This window comes from Bolinopsis microptera, chromosome 11 (assembly GCF_026151205.1).
Source record: "Bolinopsis microptera isolate Bmic1 chromosome 11, MBARI_Bmic_1.0, whole genome shotgun sequence".
Classification (NCBI taxonomy): Eukaryota; Metazoa; Ctenophora; class Tentaculata; order Lobata; family Bolinopsidae; genus Bolinopsis; species Bolinopsis microptera.
Window position 1 is genome coordinate 3,748,042 of NC_087082.1, and position 25,106 is coordinate 3,773,147.

Sequence of the window (25,106 nt, forward strand, 5' to 3'; positions counted from 1 at the left end):
GATATATAAGAAAAATCATCATCAAAGAATTCCGAGGATATCTCTTTAAAACTCAACTCCCAATACCTTTACTCAGCTGCTACAGACCTACAGAAAGAATAAATCTGATAAAAAACACGACAATCACTAGCATCAAATAAAATTCCTAAGCGTCTACTGAAGTGTATCACAATACATCCACACAAACTTCGCTCGTTACATCCATACCCAAAACACATTCCCAATTCTGTACAAAAATAAAATATAACATTATATGTAAAACCGGCACAGTTATAAGCCGGGAACACGCCCACGCGCGTGCACAAGTTTTTTTTAGTAAACAACGACAAATGAATTTAGTGAAAATCTACCCTCAAATACATACAATCATGACGAAAGATCAACATTCAACAATCAATGTGAAGTTTATCGGCAATTTGGTTGGAGTTTAGCCAATACTATCAAAAATTGAAACATTATCATTACAATCTATGTGAAAAAAACGTATAATTAAAGATCATTACATTATCAGAGCCTAGCAACGACCACACACACACACACCACAATTATTAATCCCCACTAATAATGGAATATACACGTGATACTACACATGGTGTACATCACTATTATTAACAGTGTAATCACTTAAACGGGGACACCATATTTAGCAGTGTTGCTATAGTCGATTTGATCGTAAACTTTAATACTCTGAGGACGATTTCTGGTACCGGTGTTGTCATTCATACTGACTACCACGCTGGCACCGCTTTTAGTGCTCTTCAAGCTGCCCCCACTCCTTAGGGAGGTGGAGGGGCTTCTGGTAGCGCTGTTGTTGGGGGAGACTCTAGTTGCGTTAGCATCAATGTTCGAGTCACAGTGGGTGGAGTTGTCTGTTTGCGTGACCAGCTTGTAAGATTGTAGGTTAGGGGACATGAAAGATGGGGATTCGGCTGGGTCGCAGGCGAACCGTGCTACGTTTATCGGCGGAGAGACAGCTTCCTTGAGGTTAACACCGCTGTCTGTAGGACTGCGGTCGTTATCAGGCGTGCTGGTTTGTACTGCGTCGTACTTCGTGGAGTGAGCTTCGAAGTTATTGGTGAAGCCGATAAAGCTGAGAAGTGTGGGTAGGAAGACGAGCGAGTGAAGTGCACCCAGGATAACGATACCCAGATACATCCTAAAGTAGAAGATCTCAAATATCTGAGATTTAGCGAAGGCCAGCACGACGATTCCAACAAACTTTGTAAGTGTGATCCCACTTAGAACGGACGGACCAGTCCTAACCAGAGCATCGTAACTTTTATCCATCCTCCGATAGCCTTAGACTTGGTGAAACTTTTAACAATATGCGAGGAGAACTCCACCGAGATTCCTACACTCATAACCAGATTTACTAAACTAACAGCGTTCAGAGTTATACCCCACAGGTACATCAGACCGAACATGTCTGCTGTGATCATAGCCACGGTAATGGTGATGATGAGAGCAGGTCCCAGGTTGAATCCGAGGAGGATGAAGGACATGATGAAGACGGACATGATGCAGAGGAGGAGGTTAACGATTGTTTCGTCCTGGATAGTGAGGTACTGTTCGTAGAAGAGGTAGAAAACAGAGTATGGGTACACTGTCATGTTACCAACTTGGGAGGACATTTCATCTGCAATGTCTAGTGCTCGTTTGTACGCTGTTATGAAGTCCTGAAATGATATACATAAATTAGCTATGTAAGGAGTATCAAATTAAGTAGGTATATCACACATTTAAAAACATAAATCGAAAAAATGTTTTACAGATCATGACCTTAATGACCTCAATGAAACTTCTCGAAAGTCATTAAATCCAGCACATTTTTTTGAGTAAACTTACAGCAGATTTATGAAGGGGAGTGTGGTAAGCTTGGAAGTAAGCACTCTGTATAGCGACTGGTTGATCAGAATCTTTCTGCCTTCCGTACGCGAACTCCACAGCGTCAGCGTAGAGGGCGTGGCCTCCCTTCGCGCAGTATTCAGCGTTAGGGTTATCGTTCAGGAAGGAGGGCAGGTGCTGGAAAAATAGATTCGAGGGCGGCCTTTCACCATCTGAGGAAGTAGTCCGTGTGAAAATACACATAAGACATTTGTTAAATAAATATTATTATTTAGCGCAAATGGCACTAACCACGAATAAAACTCTGCCCATTAAACTTTAATAATAAATTTCTTCTAACTAACCTGATTTCTTGAGGCAAGGATAACACGTGCTAGTTCTGTCAGTAGAAGGACAGAAAGTACCGTTGAAGTATATCCTGCAACATTCAAATGTTGGGTCTAACCATGAGAAGTAATCGTCCAGCCATGAGTTGGGAGGGGTAGCTGAAGTGATGGGATAAGGTTAGGATTATATCACCACTTCACCAGCATGTCGGATTACCGAGAATTCCATTAAAATATGAGGACTTGGCACTCCCTTAGCTAACAAGACAATCGAAATTAGAGTGATTCTAACAATAGGATAACTTACCAATAGTTGAGTAGTTGCTGATCGTAGACTGTCGCTTGAGGTAATTGAGAGCGCTGGTTGCGTTACAAGATCTCCCCATGCAAATCTCATCTTGCGCTGCTCGCTTTGGGAATCTCTGCCACGTGTCACCTACGAGTCAGAGTATAAATACGGAGCAAGTTTGTACATTAAACAACATCAAATGAATTCATTAACAAATGCATTAAATAGGGTAACGTTGGGCCACATATTTTTAATAGAACAAAATTACCTTTGTTATGAAAGACGAAGTATACAGGGGGTCCCACTCTAAGCTGACTGAATATGTCACGGTAGTAATCTCCTAGATAACTGTCGTGGGGTAGAGCCACGGTCTGGTCTAATCCTATATCTATACGGTTCATCATCCCGATACTTGCACAGGAGATGAAGATGAAGAACGCTACAACAGCCCCTCTCAGGCATTTTGAGGAGAACAGAGCAGGGGCCCAGTATTTCTCTATAGCAACTGAAAATTGAAAAAGGGTTAGTTCCAAATGAAATACATAGTAGTTAAACTTTCATTGCCAATACACATCACTTAAATCAAAGAATTTAAGATTTGAATTTGTTTAAAATATAGAAGTTGGTTTAAATTGGAGATGTGCCTTAAACCAATAAGGACTCACCAGCGACAACACCCTTTTTGCTAGACTTGTTTTCTACTTCTTCATTTCTTAAGCAACAGAAACAGTCGTATCTTCCACTCAACTGTCGCTTCAAATCCCAAGTGATGACCTGTAATTGGGATTTGTTAATTACATAACATATAGTGTTGAAATGTTCCTTCAAAGAAGGCTTGTACTTTAGCTAGTGATCATTAATACTTTATAAATACATTATAGATACATTATACATTATATACTTTACAAGGATGGTAAATGCGTTTTGGGGAGACTACGCGTAGGTACTACGCATACGTATTTCCCGATGATAAATTACGTATTTCAAATTAAGTTGCAGTAACGCGCGAAAATCTATATATAAATATTACATTACAGTATATGGAATCGTGGCCTAATTGGTTAATACGCTAGCTCCATATCAGCAGATTGCGAGTTCGAGACTCGGATAGGATAATTTTTTCCCATACTTTTTAGCAATTATGAATAACTAATGAATAACTAAAAATACCTCTGTAATATAACTAGCAAGGTGAAATGAAATCGTCATCCGGCCGAAAAATTTATTATAGCCGTTTTAAAAGTTTATTATAGCCGTTTTTTCTTTCCAGGCTGGATTCCTAGTCACTTTTTAAACTTATGCCACTGGGAAGTCCGTGTTAATCCGGTAACCGGTTTCAAAATTCAAGCAAGAGAGACTTGTGATCTTAGTCTGCGAATATTGTAATAGATAAAAATGCACTGGAACTGGGTCTCGGTTGAAAGTCTATTCCTCGAGGGAGGCATAACTGCTTTATAACCTGAGAAGCTCTGCTTTGCAGCAGACTGACTGATTGGTTGGTTCAGCATAAGAATAGCAAGTCGCTGCAGCGTTTTCATTCGAGCACCGTGAAGTCTCCAAAACGACTGTCAGTATTGCTATATTAATATACCACTGGGCCAGCGACGCACGCGCAAATATCACTAATCTGTAATCACGTATTTCGAAAGAGATACGCGCGTATTTTGAAAAATTTTACCATCAAAGAATTTAAGCGCCAAATTTTGCCGTATTTCACGTATTTCTTAGAATTTTTGAATACGGCGTATTTACAGGCGATTTTTTGACGTATTTACCATCGATGATACTTTATACATACATTATAGAGGAAAGACTAGCAATTGTAATTTTCAGTATGATTCACATATTATTATAAGTGGGTAAAATGAGGAGAACTGACCGATAGGAAAGCAGTACACTGTAACAGGAAGTTTATAAAGACTGCAAGAGCTGCGTAGAGTGAGAAGTTCTTAACAGCCGGCATAGTGGAGAGAGCACCAAGAGAGAAGGCAACTGTTTCACAGCACCCAGATAAGAGCATACTCGGTCCTATCCTGCCAAACACTATCGAGATCTGGACAAAGGAAGGGTTAGTCTTCTAAAGTATAAAGTTCAAAGAGTTCTAATTTTAAAAATATGTTTTCCAACTGTTTGCAAGAATGCTAAATTAAGATCAAAATAAAAACCAACCTGTTGAGGAACGTTAGATACAGATTTAGGAGGGTCTTTTTGTAGAGCTTGTACCAGGATATAGATATTATCTACTCCAACAGCCAACACGAGGAATGGTACAACCTCAATGACGATAAGAGTAGCCTCCCATCCGAAGAAGGAGAAGATACCAAGCGAGCAAGCAACAGAGCAGAGTACGATGATAACACCAGCCAACCCAACTACTGATTTAGCTTGGATAATGTTGGAGGAGCAGGAGAATTGGAGTTTACCCAGGGTCAGCGAGACGTATCTGAGGGAGGGTGTGTTCTTATGGTGCTAGGAGTGGGGTCATAATAGTGATATTTTATTCCAACTTAATGTTTTAATTTTTTTAATAATAATTAAACTTTAAATTATTTTGTTTTGTATTCTATGGAGGACTAGAAGTGTACAGTTGCATGTCAGTTAGGGTGGAGACTCACATGAACATGAGAACGTAACTGATAAAAACAGTATAGAGATCCTGGAAACTGCTCTCTGAGATCTCGTCTTCTATAGCCCGCTCAGCGCTGAAACTCACTTTTATCTTGTCGTTCGAGTATTTCTGCGGGTAGGAGGACGCTGGTTAACATTAGTTGCAGGGAAACAAACATGCTCATAAATTGAAACCCATTGTTCTTCGAACAAAAAGTTTTGACTCATCTTCATCACCAGAATTAAGACTATTCTTTACCTTCATGTAATTAAGAAACTCTTTCTCCCACGCCAGAGCGGCAGTATTGTTAGTCAGATGATTGTTGAGAGGTATTGTTATCAGAATACTCTCAGCTGACTCGAAGTTTTCTCCGTTGTACCCTCCGTATACCAGGTTAGTTATGGCAGGTCCTCCGAACAACCCAATACAGGGAATACCTGTGTTAGCTCCGTCCATTGGGGATAGGTAGTTCCTGAAAGGAGGAGTTGGTTAGTTGGGTCCGAGAGTTGAGATAATATTTGGAACAGCAGAAGATGTGAACTAAGATATTAAATCAAACTAAATGATTTAATTTGCCCTAAGTTTTGCTGAATTTGTTAAGTCACGTGGTTGACATGTACCTGGCACAGTAGTACATGTGGTCCAGGTAGTTCTTACTCCCTCTCTCAATATTCAAGTTATCCTGACTGTTTTGGAACCACTGTAAAGGAGATACTATCGCACAGTTGTTGTTGTCTGGAGCTAGTGGCTTGTAACACACATCCTGAAGATAGCGAGTATTATTAGGTGAAACGTCAAATAGTGATCGGTGAATACGTTAGTACAATTAGCAGAAACAGCTCAGAATTAAAGCAGACGGAGCATAATGAATCTAAGAAGTCCAGTCAGTCAGTTAGTCATATTAAAGACTCATTATCTGGTTACTGCAAATAGTCTGATACTTCTGAGACTTATCACAGGCCTTTTCAATGATTGTAACTTTCAAAAAATGCAAAAGGCAAACTAGTTATTACGGGCATAAGCTTATTCAAGCTTCTGAAATCAGAAAAATCAAACGATTTTCAGGTAAAAAACGAAAAGTGATATTATCTACACACCTCTAGAGATACGGTCTGACCGTTACTTTTTGCAGTGATGTTAACAAGAATGTTCTGAAGAGTCATTGCCTCGGTTAACACTTCCTTCGAGAGCACTGATCCAAACTTCACATTCTCATGCCGCTTTGCTGCCACTTTATACTCTTCTGGCTCTTGTCCATTTGGTTTTATCACAACCTGAGATATTATTAATTTACTACGAGTTACGTAATGGCGCTTTGAAATGGTTAAGTGCGATATATCGTAAGTGTGAAAGTGTGATATTCTTTAGCAAGTAAGGAAATAACCGTTTTGTTCAGCATCGATACCTGAATCTTGGTAGGCGAGCAGTGTGAATGGTGGAACATGAAATGTTTGAGAGCCGAGTGAGATGATGAGTGTTGATATAACCGCTACCTGAGTAGTTCGGTAGAAGGGGGTAAAGTGGTGGTCAAAGAAGTCCTTCTGTTGGCGGGCGGTGCTGGTGGAAGAGGACCACAGTTTAACAGGGTCAGTTGTTATCTTGAAGTAGGACAGTCCCGATGTGAACACTGCAACTCCCAGTATGGAACCTGGGTATTGACGTTTAGAGGTGCCGGATAGTCTTATGACGATTAAGCAATTCTATTTATTTTACTAAACTTGGAGCTTAACATCTGTTAACACATTCCTATGGTATCAGCACGAACGTTGCTGGACTAATGCCGGCGTTTGTAACTATCTTAGACCCAGTAAGTGGACCAACTCTGTGGACGTACGTGATGGACCTACGGGTACAAGTTTGATATGTTTAGGGTGTTACTGGACTTACCGATCATGCACTTTCCGGGATGTCTGCAACAGATACTGGACCAGATGTGGAAGCCGTTAGCAATGATAGTGTCAATAGTCAGTCCCTTGGACACCATCTTGTGTCCTATTTTCTTGACCAGACCACGTTTAATATCACCGATACTACTGCCACTGTCCATTGAGTCAGAGTCTCCTCTCCTTACGTAACGGTTATAGGCCCATCTTACCAGGCAGTGAAGTCCTGAAAAAGGAGGAGTTTAGAAACTGGTTGTGTTTAAAGTGTTGGCCGAGAGTTTTAAAATCATAGAACGTGAAATTGCTATTTTTTCCAAATAAGGGAAATATTAAACATGTATTTGTTTGGAGACAAAAAAATTTGTTTAATTGATGGCGCCGTGATGAGCCGATAAAACATGTCGAGAAAACATCACATAATCAGATTACGTTGATGTTTTCCTAATCTTTGTTATGACAACGCCCAACGATAATCAGCTCATTTGAAGTTCGCAACACCTTTATACGAACACGCTATTGACTATTGCGTAATGGACCGATATAGTCACACAGCGTGCGGAGAGTATTGAGTATTGTAATGAGAGTTTAACACGCCATACGATGAGATGATTTACTTTTGTTTCTGATAACAATGTGAGGTAGGGAGAGAGGAGGAACAAAGGTCATCGGGATCGAATAAAGTTGGAGAATCAGGCTATTGTATTTCATTATGTATTGTGATGCTGGTGACAAATGACAAAGAGGTTTTAGCCATGTAAATTGATAGATTGTTGTGAATGGAGTTGGTTAATATCCAGCGTGCAACATATTATTCCAAATAGATATGAAAGGTTGTGATAATATAGTACATGCTAACCTATAAGAAAGGCGAGGAGAAGGTATAGAGCTCCCATGATAGCAGTAATTCCGTCCAGTCCGAGGATCTGGAAGGGCTCAGTGGGGGGAGGCGCTGTTACCATCATCTCGTTCTTACAAGCCTCCGAGCAGTCGTCACACGTACATGCTTCCTCTCCCTGTAACGTGGCAACTGTTAGATCCTTTCTAGTGAGTGAGTGACATTTTGACGAGAGTTAGCCTGGGAATGCGAGATTAGCCTGGGAATGCAAGATTAGCCTGGGAATGCGAGATTAGCCTGGGAATGCGAGATTAACCTGGGAATACGAGATCAAGTGATCAAAACTGGACACAGTTAGAATCATCTCAAGAAGTAGAAAGTCTAGTTACCTCGGGAGTTGGTTCCCAGCAGTGGGTGAGAACTTCAGCTTTGAGCGGGGTGATTTCAACTGATCTGGAGTTACCGACATAGTAATCAGTGAAGTAGGGTGCACGGGCGCCGGTGCTGTTGTCTCCTAACGTTTTCAATAGTCGCTGCAAGCAAAATGTATGTTAGATATTAGTAGGTCAGCGGTGCTTGACAATAGAACTTTTCCATATCATGTTTTCTGGAGAATTCCAGTCGAGGAATTTACAACTGGTCATTACTCATTAGGCACTATCATAGTGGTTTTGATTTCTTCAGAATGCATAAATCACGCCATTCTGAGCATACCTCAAGATTCAATGGTCTTATTCTACTCACCACGTATGTGCAGTCCATATCAGCGCAGATCATTCCAATAGCACTCAACCCAAAACTAGTCACTTCTCTACAACTGTCAAATAATTTGACGGCGTACTCTTTGGTAAGAGAGGTTCGGTATGATCGGGCAGCAAGTGGTCCAGCAGTTGTGGGGAAAGTTTCTGGAATCTGGGGAATACCTTTATTAAAACAATCCGTTTAGCATATTGTTTTTCTTTGGTTCAAAAGATTTTGTTACCATTGAAACTTAATCGCCTACAATTTCAATTAGCGGACTAATGGAGTAGATCAGCAATTCTGCCGGATTAGATTGCAGAATTACGTGATGGACAGTACACACAGAGAAATTATAAGATGTAACATTGTGATGTAATACCTCCATAAAGGTACTCTGATCAGGGCTGCACATCTGCTGACAAAGGATCGTTCTAAAGTTAGCCCAGCAAGCTGCGCAGTTAGCCAACAGATTAGCTGCCAGTTTAATTTTCTCCGCAAACTCCTTGATCTGAGTAGAGTCACAGCAAACGGGCTGGTTCTGGAACATCGGACAGAAATCCTGAAATTATGTTTAAATGAAGTCATTGGTCAAGAAATGATGTAATTGTAATGTTATCTCCTGGTATATGGGGTATTATTCATTATTATTAAATATTCCTAAGATGCATTCCGATTCAATTAGAATATTGAGATGATCCAATTTGACAAGCACAGCTCAAGTTCATTACAGATGATCATTGACGTAGTACGTATGAATTACGAAAGGAACGCCTTGTCATAGTTAGTCACGAAACCATTCATGGCCTCATGGGCTTCTGATCTGATTTGCAACATCAAATTTGATCGTACGATCTATCGCGAGATATATCAGGCTTCAGAACGCGCGTAGATTGCGCGTTCAGAAAATAATGTCACTATAGACGAAACTCACCGCGCCAGCCGCATATTGAAATTGAAGATTTATAAAGTTACGAGGACGGAAAATTTCGACAAGTTGAGTATGTCATGGAGTTGCCCCACCTTAAACTTATCAGGAAAACGATCACGACTGGTTTACGGGTAGTGCCAAATTCGCAAAATGTATGTCCCACTTTCAATCAAAATCGGATTCCATTCTACCGTGTGGCAGGTAAGAATAATTGGTTAACAAGACATGTGACTTGTTTGTGTTTATTTTGCCTGCCGACACTCCACAGCGGTAATTATTAATTAGCGCCGCATTCCAGAGGACATGGACAAATGGCATGTGCAACGAACTAATAATAATATGTTCATGTTAAAAACGGTATGGGGGAACATATTCCCCTGGAAGTTGCTGTTCTAACCTCTGCACTAAGATTATGATAACTAATACAGTTCATGATATCGTTATGAATGACTGGTTAGTGGTTATATGCGAATGTCTTGCAGATACCATTAGCTCACGCATTATGAGTATAATAATGCAAAAACATATATTAATCGCGTCATTGCCGATAAAAGAACTCTCTTTCTAAAGATTCAGTGCAAGCCATCTAAAGCGAGTTCATTAGCTAGGTTTCTTCTCCGGGAGAAGTTCTCCCAAGTCAATATGGAAATATTACCAAGATCACTAGCTCCAAAATTACATCCGTACAATCCCAACATGAACCGATATATATGCATACATACTAGATTCTAAACCAGTTAAGTTTTGCTTCAGACGCTGTTATGTGTTAAATGTATCTCAACGCAACTGTTTACTGATTGACCCAGATCGACGAATGACAACATTACAAGTTTCCTCTGGCTTCAGAATTCATAAATTAAACTTAAACATAAAATTGTGTGCCTTCCTTGTCGATAATAATTGCTAGTTTATTCATTCAAGTCTACGATATTAGTTTACTTAGTATAAATCTGGTAAATCTAATAAAATAACCAGTATTTTTAACGTGAGTATATTTTCTCAGGAAAATTTGGTGCTATCACTACATTCGAACCCTAATAAGATCTTGGCAAGAGACCATTTCCTGTTCAAAATCATTACCTAAGCCCTGATAATGGTTATCTTCAGTATTCAAATTATGACCAGGTATCTTATCTAATTATGAGTACAATGGTTTCAATTTTCGGAGGAACATCAAAGTTTGTGCCAAAATTTCCTGTTATTTATAATATAGGACTTGTTACAACTTGTTTATTCATCCGAGCCTACGACGTTCTATATCCAAGTACAATTCAGGCGAATTCAAGTAACGAGTAAATTTAACGAAATATTCTCAGTACTTGATAACGTCTCCCGTGTCTTATCTCCGAATTAACACGATGACCAGATATCTTATCTTCGTTTGAATGCCATGGTTCGAAAAGTCACGACCATTGTGGTGAGACTTGAAGTCTCACGGAGATTCAACACGGGCTCGACTCGATTTTAGAGTTCACAAACGGGAGAAATTCGATATCGCGATAAAATTCTCTAGAGAGTTGAAATTCAGGTCAAACAGCGTAATATGTTGTTTACGGTTTTGATTTAACATTATTACCGATGTCATGAAATCAACCGGCCACTTTTGATTAGATTTACTTGAACACTGGTAGACTGGCACAAGTCCCTGATAAATTCGCGTCTGTACCAATCAAAAAGTCTGTCAGTATTTTCCGCAGAAAATTGACAAAATAGCAGACATTTCTCAGCCCACACCGTACAGATCTGTCTTCCTTGACTGTCACGTGCTCATCGCAAAGCCTAATTGTTTCCTAATTAAATAATCAAAATCATACGATCCGTCACAATAGATCTGTGAGAAGCGTGAAGTACAATTTCCTCTTAAAATCAGCTGATTTTATCGCAGACGTTTTTAACGAGATAATTTCAACTCTACGGAGTAAAAAGTGTCAAAAAATTGATAAAAAAGTCGCAGGTTTGATTGCTGTTATTATAATTACGGTACGTCTGGAAAATTTAGAGGAAATTTAGGGAAAATTGATAAGATTCTCTACTTCTGGTTAAGTACAATGAGGTGATTTGAAGAGATATTCTGTGGAATTGAGGGTTGAGTAGTGGGAGTAGTTAGGGTTCCGCTAAATCTGGCTCAGCTCTGAATGATGACTCGATTGTGGATCGGTATGCTTTGTGTAGATGTACTGTGTACATCAGAGACAAATCCTAGAAGACAATATACCTAGATAAGAAGTTAGTGCTCAGCAGAAGGTTTGGAGCTGGTTAAATCATGGCATATTGTGCCCAGCTAGATCACTACTCAGTACCCAGCTAGATCACTACTCAGTACTCAGCTAGATCACTACTCAGTACTCAGCTAGATCACTGCACTTTATGGTTAATTAACTCAGGGGCATTCCAACAATTTCTATTGACAGATACTAAATATGTCCAGCGCGACTCAACCTGATCAAAGTTTCCAAACCTTACAACAAAAGTGCAACCGAAGCACTTGAGCGAAGCTGTCTGAGCTCAACAGGGATAAAAAAGGTCAAGTAGCTGGTCAGTGACAGTGTAAGTGAGGAGTAAGTGACGATTGGAAGGACTTGTTAACTTACACCACCGTCCTCAGTTTACTGATTGTAACTATTCTGGTACTTATTAAGGTTTACAAGCCTCTCAACACGTCAGACCCGTTAGGGTTATAACTTTATAATGTCTTACTACTACTATAATGGCTTTGTGCGAGAGTGTGCTAGGAGGGGAGATGTGTGATTAACTGTAACATTGTCTCTTACCATTCAACATCTAAAGTCGGGAATAATAAATCAAGGGGATATCAAGGGGATATCAATGTGGAATAATACGGTTTTTGTGTCGATGTTTGAGATATTTGCAGCATTTGTATACGATCTGTCAAGTTGAAGGCCATAAAACTTGTGAATTCAAGTTGCTACCCGCCAGACAATACAATCATGGGATATATATTGATTGAGGCTGTCGTATTAATGTCGGTATTGGTTGGAAATCTAGAGAAAATCCAGATCTACATTAACTTTCATGTACTGTGTACGGCTGCACGAGAAAATATATAAGTCCACAAGTTGCTATGGTCTTCGAATAATGCGCAGATGTATTTTTGTCAATTCTCTGATGTAGCATGCACTGCACATTAAAAATTTCGTATGTCTCGTTAAAACAGCAAGTGCAGAAAATTTCGGGTCAATTTGTTAAACTTTTCCAAAAACAAGACCGCCGTTTGCCGTACAGTGAGTAAGAATTCCATCAGCTTTCTACATGTACTGTTTAGGACATGTTATATGGACTACACCACTTTCGCTTTCTTGGTCTAGAGGGAGAATTTGGAGGATAGAGCAGTGCTCTCTTATCTTACTCTCTGTAATAAGCATGCAAATGACGAGCTCTTAGTTGCTGTCAGAAGTCACATACTAATTCATAATAAAATTGAAAGGAGACCTAACAATCTAATACCCAAATTTTATACCCAAATTAATACTCAAGTCTTATGCTCAGATTTTTCAATTTGTGGCGAGATTTTGGGTGATTGGAAAGCCTAGAATTACTTATACATAATTTCAAGTTATAATTACCAAATCACGGAATCAACCAGCGTGCCGGGTAAACGCGCATGACCAATTTGTTCTTGTACAAAATATAACCACTAACCAGAACATGCTATATTCAGCACATGAAGTAGCAGGGAACAAGCACATCCTGTACTGAGTTTAACCAATTATATCAACTAAACCAGCGGTTCTAGAGAACTACCAGTTCATAATAATGTTTACACAATAATGCGGCTACAGTGTGTGATGTGGAAATTTGGTGTTCTGTTGTTCTTAATGGTATAATATCAACTGGCCAGTTAATACTACTTCCTGTCACTCTGAAATAGAAGAAATATTGGTGCACAGTGCACATGCTCGGTATAAGTGTTAGCATACTTTAGTCAATATTTTACTATGCCTATTTGACGGAACCAAATTAAGCAAATGTCCACACTTTATAAATTTAGATAAATTTACAGGACATTCTTCAGAATTTGAAGGAACACAATAATCGGGTAATATTGAGTCGTTAAGAGGGCTTGCAAAGGCAGTTGTAAGGTTCAATAACTCGAATGAGACTCAGATTTAAGTGCTAAGCATACCATTGCTTATGACTGCCCTTCAATAATTCCCAACCACGTACGACTCAACAGAAACTCGTGCTCGAACATATCGAGCCTGGAACTTTCCAGGCTTATTGGAAATTGTACTTAAACCTTCGATGGGAGTGTTCCCCATCTGTAATAACCACTTTACTGGTCATCGGTAGCTGGCCTGCAATCGAGCTAGACCAATTTACACCTGCTCCGCCACTCCAATAACCATTAGATCTAGTTATGGGAGTGATCTTCCGATACCCGTCTTAATAACCCCCACAAAACCCAATCCAGGTGACTAATCACAGTGCAGCAGGTAGGGTAATTTACACTAATTTTACTCCTCCAAACTGGCCCCTCACTGTTACATCGTTAACCAGTGAGTTCTGTGTAAGTAATGGCTTTATAAATATAATGACCGTATAAAGATCGCTAATCCGAGTATAGCTTCAGCTGCAAAGCCGGGTAGATAGCTGAGTTGCTCTCTCTCTCTCTCTCAAGCTCACCCTACTATCGTACGAGTTTAGCGCTCTCTCATTGGCTGAATGGTAAACATACAGGGTCTTCTCCCATTGGCTGTGCTGACACTACTGAAAGTAACGTCACGGTTATATATTATGTGAGTAGCATGGTTTTGTTACGGAATGGTTGCCAACGCGAGGAAGTGGTGGTGCAGGAAGCAGGGGGTCGGGCGGTGCGCTCTTTAGAAACATTAGCGTCACATCTTGGTCACATACGCTGGCCACTATTAAGTGTTGACATTATGTATTTATGTTCACAATCAGGCATCAGCAGATGACACTCACATGACTCTGGTCACAAGACTCTGGTCACATGACTCTGGTCACATGACCGGTACCACATTTGACAGGGTGTGAGGGTGCAGTGTAGACAGGTATAATTAAAGTGGAGTGACAGAGCTAATTGCCGGTATTTAAAGTGGCACCATGTAGGTAGGGGGAGTTAGCACAGTGCAACAACTACTTAACAACATGTCGCATGTTGTGTGAGTTCCACCGGAGGTCCCTGTCTTAATGAGAGGGAGAATATACCAGGGTGCTGGTGTTGAAACCCGGTGAAATGGAAATAGTGAGCACTTTCCGTTTAGTTAAAATTAACACCTCGTTCCAGATGTTGGGAAATAGTCATAATTCCACGCACTAAGTATCGGGCTTGTTGTTGTAATATTATGGGGGTGGGCCTGTGGAGAATCACAATGATACTGAGCTGCGATGACAGGATGTACCCTGCCATGTGCCGATCATAATTAGTGTAGGGCTAGTAACTGGGCCCCACTTCAATATGCCTAGCAGTTTGAGACCTTATAAGGTCCCCAAAATATGGCTGATGGCCCAAATATGCCCAGAAGACTAATTGCTGAAAATGAGCTCTTAGTCGTCCTTACAGCTGTTCCATTGTAAGCTAATCAATGGACTGACCTGAAGGAAGGTAGATCCCATTATACTGGTTGGTTTAGTGGTGTCATTATGCCATCTTTATTGGAGCTGAAGTGGGAGGCGGGTGGACACAGTAGTGTTACACACCCGTAAATTATTGCTTTTTTGTCATGTGATCTGGTAATTAGGGAGTGGTAGAGCTTGCATGCTTGTCTGGTATTATTTGTAGAATACGATTGAGAATTGTGAGGATTTTCATGATGGATTCTATCTATGACCTGTGTATAACTGTAGTCTGTAACTTTTTGAGACTTTTATCTGTATAGTATGGAGTATGGACGGTTTTAACAGTTCAAAAACTTTTTGATGTGGTCTGACGAGATCACGAGATGGCAGTCTAATCAGAATTAGCATACATACACAAATATGATATAATATTGTAAAATATCTACATTATGTTCAGTAAAAATGATGTAATAACCATGATTTTATACATTTTTGCACTCTACTGGTTAACCGGAATGTTTCACGGAAGGCACACTTAAACTCATTTACCAAGATTGTTCATTTTCTGATTGTTCATTTTCTAATCACAATTAGATTACCGCGAATTACCAGAATTCCACGCAAACTCATATAAATTCCACACTAACAATGAGAATGTCGATACCAGGTCCCACATGTAACTTCCACACAAAATATCTCTGTTGGTCTATTTCAAGCAGTGATACAATTACAATCAATAGTTCGATACACCCACAATCCACATTCCACACGAGAGTGTAGAATCGCATTAGCACATCACAGTTATCAAGCGCATTGTTCACATTTCATTTACATTCAATAGGATTTACTTTCAGATATAAATTTATCAACAGCTCAGCCTGAATAGACATGAAACAAACCCGTAATGAAATATGTCTAGGCTCACTGCTTCAGGAAGTTAGATAGTGATACTTGGAATGTTGATAACAGCGGGGTAAGTTATATTGTTTTAATTTCGGTGCGGCTCGTTACACAGGACTAGAGCTCAATTCTTAGTATTGAGTATAGTATTGCCACGGTATATTATCCCCTATAATCTATATCACATACAATCTATATCACATACAATATGTTCATATGCAAGCCTCTTGATTATATACTCATGAGCTGAGCTGTGATACACTGGTAATAGCATTAATACTCCGTATCTTCGCTTGGATTAAGACGACCAATCTAGCTGGCATGAAATTTAATTTATAGCATTTCAGCTTCTTAAACAGGTAACCAAAGTGATCTACGTCATTTTCAATCCATCCAAACAAGACACAAGATCTCAACACGTCTAGCCAACCAGGGAACACGTCAGCTGCTATTTTAAATATGACCTGTAGGCTGTATCCAGTCTGTGCAGAGAGCTGCTGCTGTAGCCTGTAGTAACTGGTAACTGGTAACTGGTAACTGGTAACTTGTAACTGGTAACTTGTAACTTGTGTAGATTCTGTGCAGGCACACCAGCCTGTCTGCACACTGCAGACACGCTGTTCCGTAACAGTGCGATTAGATTAATTAAAGTTGTGCAGTATTTAGCACCTGATATAGAATGAGCGGATAATATCACGACTAAGAAACTGTGTTTGTTGTCGGTTGGGGAGGAAGTGGGCTTAGCTTTTATAATAACTTTTGTTAGGGCAAAATTTTAGAATTATTTTATTGCCATCAAACTCAATATCTTCCCAAGAGCAATCACTTCCTACATATACCTGGGATATCAGATATATATCGTTAAACTTATAAAAAATCTGATAAACCTTCTGGGAAAATTCCGTGAGATATTTCAGCGAAATTTAAACAGAAATGGGCAATTTCGGGCAGTATGAACAGCTTTTACTGAGAGAAGCAGACTGTAAAAATTACATTATCTTATTTATGGCACTTATTTTAAGTGCCCTTATCAGCGAATATAATATGTTCAAAACTTGGCACCTTTATATTTCCATACCTAATCGTCACTCTAAATTTAAACCAGTTGTTATATTTAGAAAAGTTGGCTCAAATAACAGGAACACGCTAAAAGGCACGTAGCCAAGTTGATTTGAGAACAGCATGATAACAGATGGTATTTTGTTAAAATAACGGGTGCTATTAGAGACACTTTTAACATAAGAAGTGAAAGAGGGCATTTCACTGAAGAAAACGGAGTTGTCACGAGGGAAACTGTCGTTGTAAAGTTAACAAGTCTGCTCATTAAAGTTGGAGTATATTAGCCGTAAACTGTTAGTGTTATCATGCTGAGTGTTAGTCCTGGTTACGGTGGTTTAAAGTTTATTTCATGTAACATCCATCTTCTGACCATAAATCAAAACAACTAGACCATCACTTTGTTCGCGGTATTTTCAAAACCCGTCGATTATAAAATGCAGTAAACGCAATAATCCAGGAATTGATATCCATTTTTATGTGGAACACTACTTAAGGGTACTCAGCCCATCCTTTAATTTTTTAAATAATCATCTATATTACGTCCGTGTTATCAGCACTTAGAATTAAACTAAACGCTGGAGTAACAATATTATATTATAGTGGAGCGGAAATATTAAATTATACATATTATAAATTATATGAGTAAACGTATTGTTTCAGTTTTCAATAATTTTAGAATTAAATTTTAACAATTGCACCTCTCTACAGAACTAGAAGACGTACTGAAACTAATAGAGCCGAATATTAAAGTGCACGCCGGGGCGGATAGTTAAAAAGCTGCTTCACGATGCAAAACGGTAGCTCTTTTTCCGTTTATCAAGATACTATTCTTTGTCTTGATCTAATATTTCATAAATTATTACACGCGATCGAGGCAAATCACATCAAGACTGTCTTTTAAATGGATTACATTGCATTTTACCATTCCTTACACACCAATTAGCTAGCGTGGAAACGACCAGGGCCGGGCCTGGGGGTCTTCCGCGAAAATTCTTCGTAACATAGTACGTAAGTTCCTACGTATTAATAACAGCTTACGAACTATCACTAAGTACATCCACGAAACTTCATAACTTTGAGAAAATTATTAGAGAGAGTGTCTTCCGCGAACCGGAGTTTACGAACTTAGTGTCCCATCATTGATAGAATTAGCGAACCATCGTGTGTGATAATTACCACCGAATAAGGGATCCCAGAGCTCCTTGTTTGGAAGTATCAAGTTTAAAATGTTGTCTTCGCAATCTAATTTGCATTGAGATCAGGGGTTACTACATTTTGGTTCTGCCATTGTTAAGGTTTGTGTGTTATTTTCTGTATTGCAAAGGTTATATACAACGAATAAACATTTTCATTTTTTAAAATGATGTACAATGAATAGTTAATTATTGTAAACCTTTTAGTAGTCCTGATATAATATAGTCCTGGTATAATGTTATCATTCCATGCTTCAAAGTATATAAAGAATATCTATTATCTATGTATTTATAAATTGAAATTTCCTTGCGGATATTTCATCTGTAGCTTCAGTTTCATGAGCTGAACGATCTGTTTTAAATTCGCGTTCATGGTATCCTGCCGGTCTAACAATTGTTTGTACTCAGCTCTTCTGACATCACGAGTAACAGTACGGTTACTCGAAATTGGCGGCGCTCTTGCCGCACCTGCATTAGAACGAGCACCAGTATTTATACCAGCACTTGTACCAGCACATGTACCAGCATTTGTAGCAGCACTTGTGATAGTACCAGCACCAGCACTAGTACCAGCATTAGCATCTGTGCCAGATCAGAACATTCCTTTCACGATCGCAGCTGATATTGAGGACGACATACAAGAAGAAAATGAGGCTCGGGAGGCAGCTGCGAGACAGGGACCTTATTCGCAGCCGTCAAATAACAGCTTGTTGATGGGGTTCATGACCCGGAAATTGATTACAGATACGTATTTTAAGTGAAAGTTATTATATGCATGTATATTGTATAAATGTTTTAGTTATAATAATAGCATGACGATAGTATAATACCCTATCTAATACCAATAATGCTAATCTTAATTTTACGATTCTATTGTAGAATCATTACCTTTTATTTACTCTGATTAAAAATGTTGAAACATACGTTCACGTTATAATCCAAAGTTGTTTAGGATAGAATTGTATTGATCGACAACGTCAGCCTGAGAATAATGACTATTTTTTCTGACTTAAGAACTAATATTTTGATCGTAAGTACACCCCAACCCGTACTTACGAACTAATCCCATTTCTATCATGTTACGTACGAACTTAAGAAGTTCGTAAACAGTTAAGTAGAAAAAAAACTCATTAGAAGTGTCACATTACTAATTATTTGTGGACTTAAGGCGAAAAATTTGGTAGTTCGTAACTGCACGCCAAAGTTCGTAACTTTAGGAAGTCAAATGATCATAACTGTATTTCATGGATACAGATACGCATTATAAATGCAAAATCTTCGTATGTTAGTTCGTAAGTTGGACAAAGATCGTTTCGCGGAAGACCCCCAGGATCAAACAATGACCAAAAAATGAGCCCGGGAATATGCGTGTGGATTGGATTAACAGCAGTAAAAATTAGATCATCTCGGATCCTGTGAATGTAGGATTGGAAAAATCCTAAAAATTGAAACTTTTGCACATTCTACGAGCCCTAGATACCACGGCTGATGTGATTACTGTTTAGTACGCTTATGATAATTTAACTGTTATTGTTAACAGTTAATTAAACACAAACTTACACAATACACAACATCAACCAAACAAACAAACAAACTGTACCTTCATGAGAGAAATAGCATTGCTGTCAGTGATTTCTTTAGGTTCCCCATTGTAAACGTTATAATGAATGTTGTTCTCACTGAACCCGTAGGTTACACATCTCCCCTTCTCGTGGACCAGAGAGTCTGCTACCTCATACTGACCACGAACCTGTTGGAAGAGAGATGTTAATTGTAATTATCAACTAATTAGCTAATTAACTAATCATTTCTGTGTGATTGTTAAGTTTTACAATTGTAGAATTGAAGTGGACTGTAACTGTAATTGTGAAGGTTTTGATAAAGTGAGTTGGGTGAGTTTCGGGTTAATATAATGAGGATACGAAAACGTCGCTTGTAGTTGTTAGCTAACAAAAATGAAGGCTTGGCGATGTGGTGGGAGATACCGCGTGACACAACTGACAACTTGACAATGCCGATCGTTTAGTTCATTTCTTAGAAAAATCGTAGCTTTCAACCGAACTCAGAACTGTACAGAATTTGTACACCTGTGCAGCTATGGTCACCATTTTTTATAGCAGCCAATTATACCAAATCTTTTCATGATAATCCATGGAAAAAGAAAAGGCCACAATAGAATAATGAATATTATATGCGATTTTGTATCAATTTTCCAGGAATTGGTTTTAATCATAGATTGTCGTCGCTGAGCTGATAGTGATTGAGATATCTCGGTCATAATGCCAAATCTCGTTCAATTGCTTGAGATAGTAGCCATTATTCAAAACTGATAAGGATGAACATTAAATAAATGCATCCTGTGTCCAATCTGCTGTATTGTAAATTAATAGAATTTCAGCCTGAATATTACGATCAATCCTGTCTGATAATCCAGCAGCCCTCATGCTGACTACCACTGCACATATAACACATTATGGCTTCCCTGTGATACTGTGATAGTCTACACACACTCGCAAGAAAACAGTCTACAGAGATAATGTTGCGAAGTGTTGAAAGTGTGTGAAGATATACTAGCACTATCTCGGTGAGAGATCTCTAGACTTATCTAGAGTTATAATATCTAAGAACAATATCGGCAATAAAACCTGACAACCAGCTAGAGTTATCTAGACTTATCTAGAGGTATGTACAGTTATGTGGCATACTGTGGGAGCAATATCTGTAGAACCCAGAGCTCGACAAATGCTCTTTAATACTGACGCAGACGGAGTAGTAGTAGCAGTGTTGAAAGGTGGGCTGGGTGATGTAACGGGTCAAGATATACTCCTGACACGTACTCTGTTCCTGCCTAGGCATTACTACATAATATATGTTACCCAGTGTTATAACTATGCGGACCTGCCTTACCTTACATCATACTATGTTGCACTTTTACCTAACGTCAATACTTCAATACGTTATGTGGCACTGGGGTGGGAGGAGTACATGTATTGGGGTACCAGTACTGGGGTGGGAGGGGTACACGTGCGTCGTACAGTGACCGGTGATTGTGATGTAATTGAGAAAAATCTAGTACAGACTCGTGTTTAATATCTTCTTTATTGGGTTCATACTTCATTATACTATTTGTTTGTTTTCATTTGAAAGTTCGAACAAAGGTTTTGTCAAGATCACATTAAAATTGAATTAAAGCCGGCATAAGTAACAGTTGCTACTTGCTTGGCGTTTATAATGTTGATGTAAAAGTAGTCATTATAGAACATATCTCTGTCTCTCAGTAGTGTAGACTGATTTTCAAGAACAAAAGTATATTTACAAATACACAGGTCGTGAGGGAAACCACTGAATTTCTCTACCAATGACAGCCCACAATAATTTAAATTGAAATATTACGTAATATCTCCACTATCCTTGATATGTGTACAATGTACACACTAAGCATTATATGAGATGAGGAAATAGCGTCATAACCTATCGCTACACACTACATGCCGTGGTAATGACCTCCAGGGAAGGCTGTATATAATAAAGCTAAAGGGCAAGTGGTATTAGTTATATGAGGGACATTCTCATTGGTTAGATTGGATAAGAAAGAGTTATTTCTCATGTGGACTACAATGGGTCGGCAATCGGCATAACACGCCGGGCCGTGTTAATGATTACACAGCCTGCTACCCTAGGATCAAATTAAGGCTCTTAGAGACCTAGGACGACCAATACCATTAGTATAATTTATTTGTAAACTTAATTGCCCATCAATTTATTAGCTCATGAATTATTTTGTGTTTTTGGAGGAAAATACTGCTACCAAGTGACAAGCACATGAATTTCGTTAAGTTCTATTATTAGATTATTATCCTGTATTCCCATAACATACTGTACTTGAAAAGTAGGCAAAAGTAAGTTGCATGATCATTGCTCAATAAAACAGCGGGAACTGTGTTATATATTTATATCAGTGCGTAATATAATTATAGTGCTGATATTAATATAAATGATGATAATCATGTAAATTCGATTATGAATATAGCGATAGACTAATGGCTGATAGTTTGATGTTGCTAAGGAATGATGCTAGGGATATGATGCAGACAGAGAATTTTTGTGATACATATAAAATATTTATGTAATATTTTCTATTCGGGCACGCTTGAAAGCATCAAGATGCAATAACTTCTGCTCGGGGAATAAAAATTATATTTTTCTGACATTTTGAAGTGCAAATTCAAGGTACCCAAATTAACTAAATTAACCGACATGTCCAAATACGCCATATTAACCTATTCCAATCAGCCGATAAACTCCACAAGAAGTGCCACTTCCTGTGTTTTATCTCCACACCAGCCGTCATGTTAGTCTACATGTGTCATCACATCAGAGGACAGACGGGGTGACGTGTGAAGATCATTATCTGAGGGGCTCACAAGATTATTTACCAGATCTGCTTACTTTATATCATACTAACCAGATAACATCTGTTAAATCACCGCATGTGAGTTTACACATGGTACTTATTCAGTGATCACCGCTGGTGGTTGAAAAAGAGAACAATGGTTGATGAGTTCTGGAGAGTATTTAGGACTGTATTAAGATGTTGGATCTTAGTGGGCTGACTTGTATATGTGTGGTAGAAGTACTGAAAACTGTGTAACACATCATACTAAGCAATTAACGGACTGAATTAATAACATACTGTAAGTTAACTGTAACACTGTAACAGTATGTACAGGTTTCAACATATTTTGTGAACACATCAAGGCAGACTCATTCTCTGGACGTTCCTGAGCAATTCTAACGCTACGAACCTGCTTGGGCCTATACTAACTTATTCATTTAAACTAACTACTAACGGCGTCACCTGGTAACGCTATGCTATATCCCAGTATTAACGGCAAATTGTAAGTTAAATTATCCGAAAATGCACGTGGTGTGATTACCAGCGGACTATTGTGGTTGTTATTTATCGCACGTTTAAAAAGCTTGTTTATCCTTTTAGCGAGCAGCTACTTGAACATACACTGCACCTGGATGTCACGGTAAGTTTTATGTTAACAGCTGATATTGCATCATTACTATATCTATATACGACTACCTACAATGCTATCTTTGATTATTACCGCTAATTACCACAAGCCTTGCCGGCACAAGAAGTACATAAAGCAGTAAACTAGCTTGTAGCTAACGACCAGAGGGCGTGCCTTGCAACAAAGTGGTCTGCAGAATAGCCACTTGGTTCAAACCACTGTTTGTATACTGGAGTCAGTGGACGCGTTACGAGTTCAGTCTGGTCGGTATTAGCTAGCTGTTATTTCCAGTTCAGTCGGTGTTCAACAGTAGGATAATAAAACGAGGCAAGGAAAGTGCTACATGGTAATTGCTCTTTTATCTGGCCATTAAGATATAGAATTCAGACTCTGTAGCGAAGCTCATTTAACGCGTATCTGGATGCTGCACTGTGAAGATGTCATATAACCGACATAGAAAAGACGGCACAGGTGTCAGTGGTAAGCAAGAAGCATGCACTTATGAGAACTTGCAGTCAAGCGCATGGAAAATAATAATCATTAACAGTACGAATATCGTCAAAGACGCACGAACTACAGTACACGAGTTGATGCCCAGATAGAAAATGCAACCCAAAAGAAACTTTCAACTGTACTGATAGGTTTTTTAAAATCAAGATTGATGTTCCAGTGGAGGGAACTTATTATGAATTTGATGTTAACGTTTCATTTACACACTAAAATGCAAACACACTCTTAAATATTGCTGCTATTGTGCCTAGGTCTATGCTACAAATATCGATATAGCTCATGTTAAAATAGTAAATGCTTGAATCACGATAGTGAAATGAATGGTAAATGATATACAAATTTGATTCCTCGTTGAGTTTTATGTTAAACTATGAGGAGTTTGTAAATATTGACTTGGAGTATGTATGGATGTTAAAACATTCAATTTGGAGGACTGAAAACCGAATAGTGTTGAAAAACGTAACACAGATCAAATGAATTATAAAGATACGGAAGTCGGAACAACAATCAATTTGTTGTAAAAAGTAAATAAATGAGAAAACAGACTGATATTTACCTTGGCTAAGATCCCCAACGATAAAACTAGCAAGTAAAGCTTATCGAACATTGAAACTAGGGCAAATATTTAATACTAAGCACGTTATTTAAAAAGACACAGCGTAGAACAGTTATGCTAAGAAAGCTACGTACATGCTTTTATAGACTGCGGGAATTGACAAGCCTTCAGATATCACCTCATTTCGCGCGGCTCTATATGCTCCTTTATCAAAATAAGCGCAAATGTAGTGACTTACTAAATTGCGCGGCGGCTTGAATAAAATTGCGCGTCACGGTTAGAATTTTGATTTTTCGTAAATTTAACTGCTAACACAAATGACTACTCATATCATTTGTGAACCGGATACTGAATAAACGATATCATGAAATTTATCATTTTGCATAAATTTTAAAATCGTGTAGTTATAATTTGATTTGATGATTGCAGATTGTGTAATTTTATAAAACTTTGGAAATTAGCCTAATCTTTACATATGCTGTACAAGCTATTCATAACGTCCAGTCTAAGCCTGTAGCTGTATTCATTTTGAGTGTTAAACGTTAAAAATTTATTTTAGATTTGATAGTTGTTGTTATTTCAGTAAAACACTATCAATACAACATAATACACAATAAATAATATGTTTAAAAGTTATATGGCATTTTGTTGTCATACGTTGTATGACCCGCGGCTCCCCCTGTATCGTCGAAACTCTACAGGGGTCCACTATAGTGAAGCGACCGTGGGGGTCACCACGTGATACAAGCATTTTGACCTCCGAATATTTTTGCTTCGTAAACGCCGCGCAACAAGTCTTATTTTATTTCGTAAAAGATGTCCACAGTTAAAATCGAGCGTCACTCTGATCTAAGATTTCGATATCTCC

General features: G+C 38.7%; 1 protein-coding gene across 1 annotated transcript; it reads right to left on the bottom strand.

The window, feature by feature from the left end:
* Nucleotides 1–533: 533 nt before the first annotated feature.
* Nucleotides 534–24,396, bottom strand: LOC134823340 (NPC intracellular cholesterol transporter 1-like). The gene is given in 21 exon segments (XM_063834769.1): nt 534–1,287; nt 1,290–1,676; nt 1,846–2,057; nt 2,190–2,330; nt 2,479–2,607; nt 2,729–2,965; nt 3,126–3,234; nt 4,340–4,513; nt 4,630–4,903; nt 5,076–5,197; nt 5,327–5,540; nt 5,689–5,831; nt 6,166–6,342; nt 6,562–6,716; nt 6,956–7,177; nt 7,808–7,964; nt 8,176–8,319; nt 8,531–8,698; nt 8,907–9,086; nt 19,749–19,898; nt 24,239–24,396. Coding segments are annotated over 21 exon segments (4,209 nt in total). The 5' UTR covers nt 24,290–24,396; the 3' UTR covers nt 534–624.
* Between the last annotated feature and the right edge of the window lie 710 nt (nt 24,397–25,106).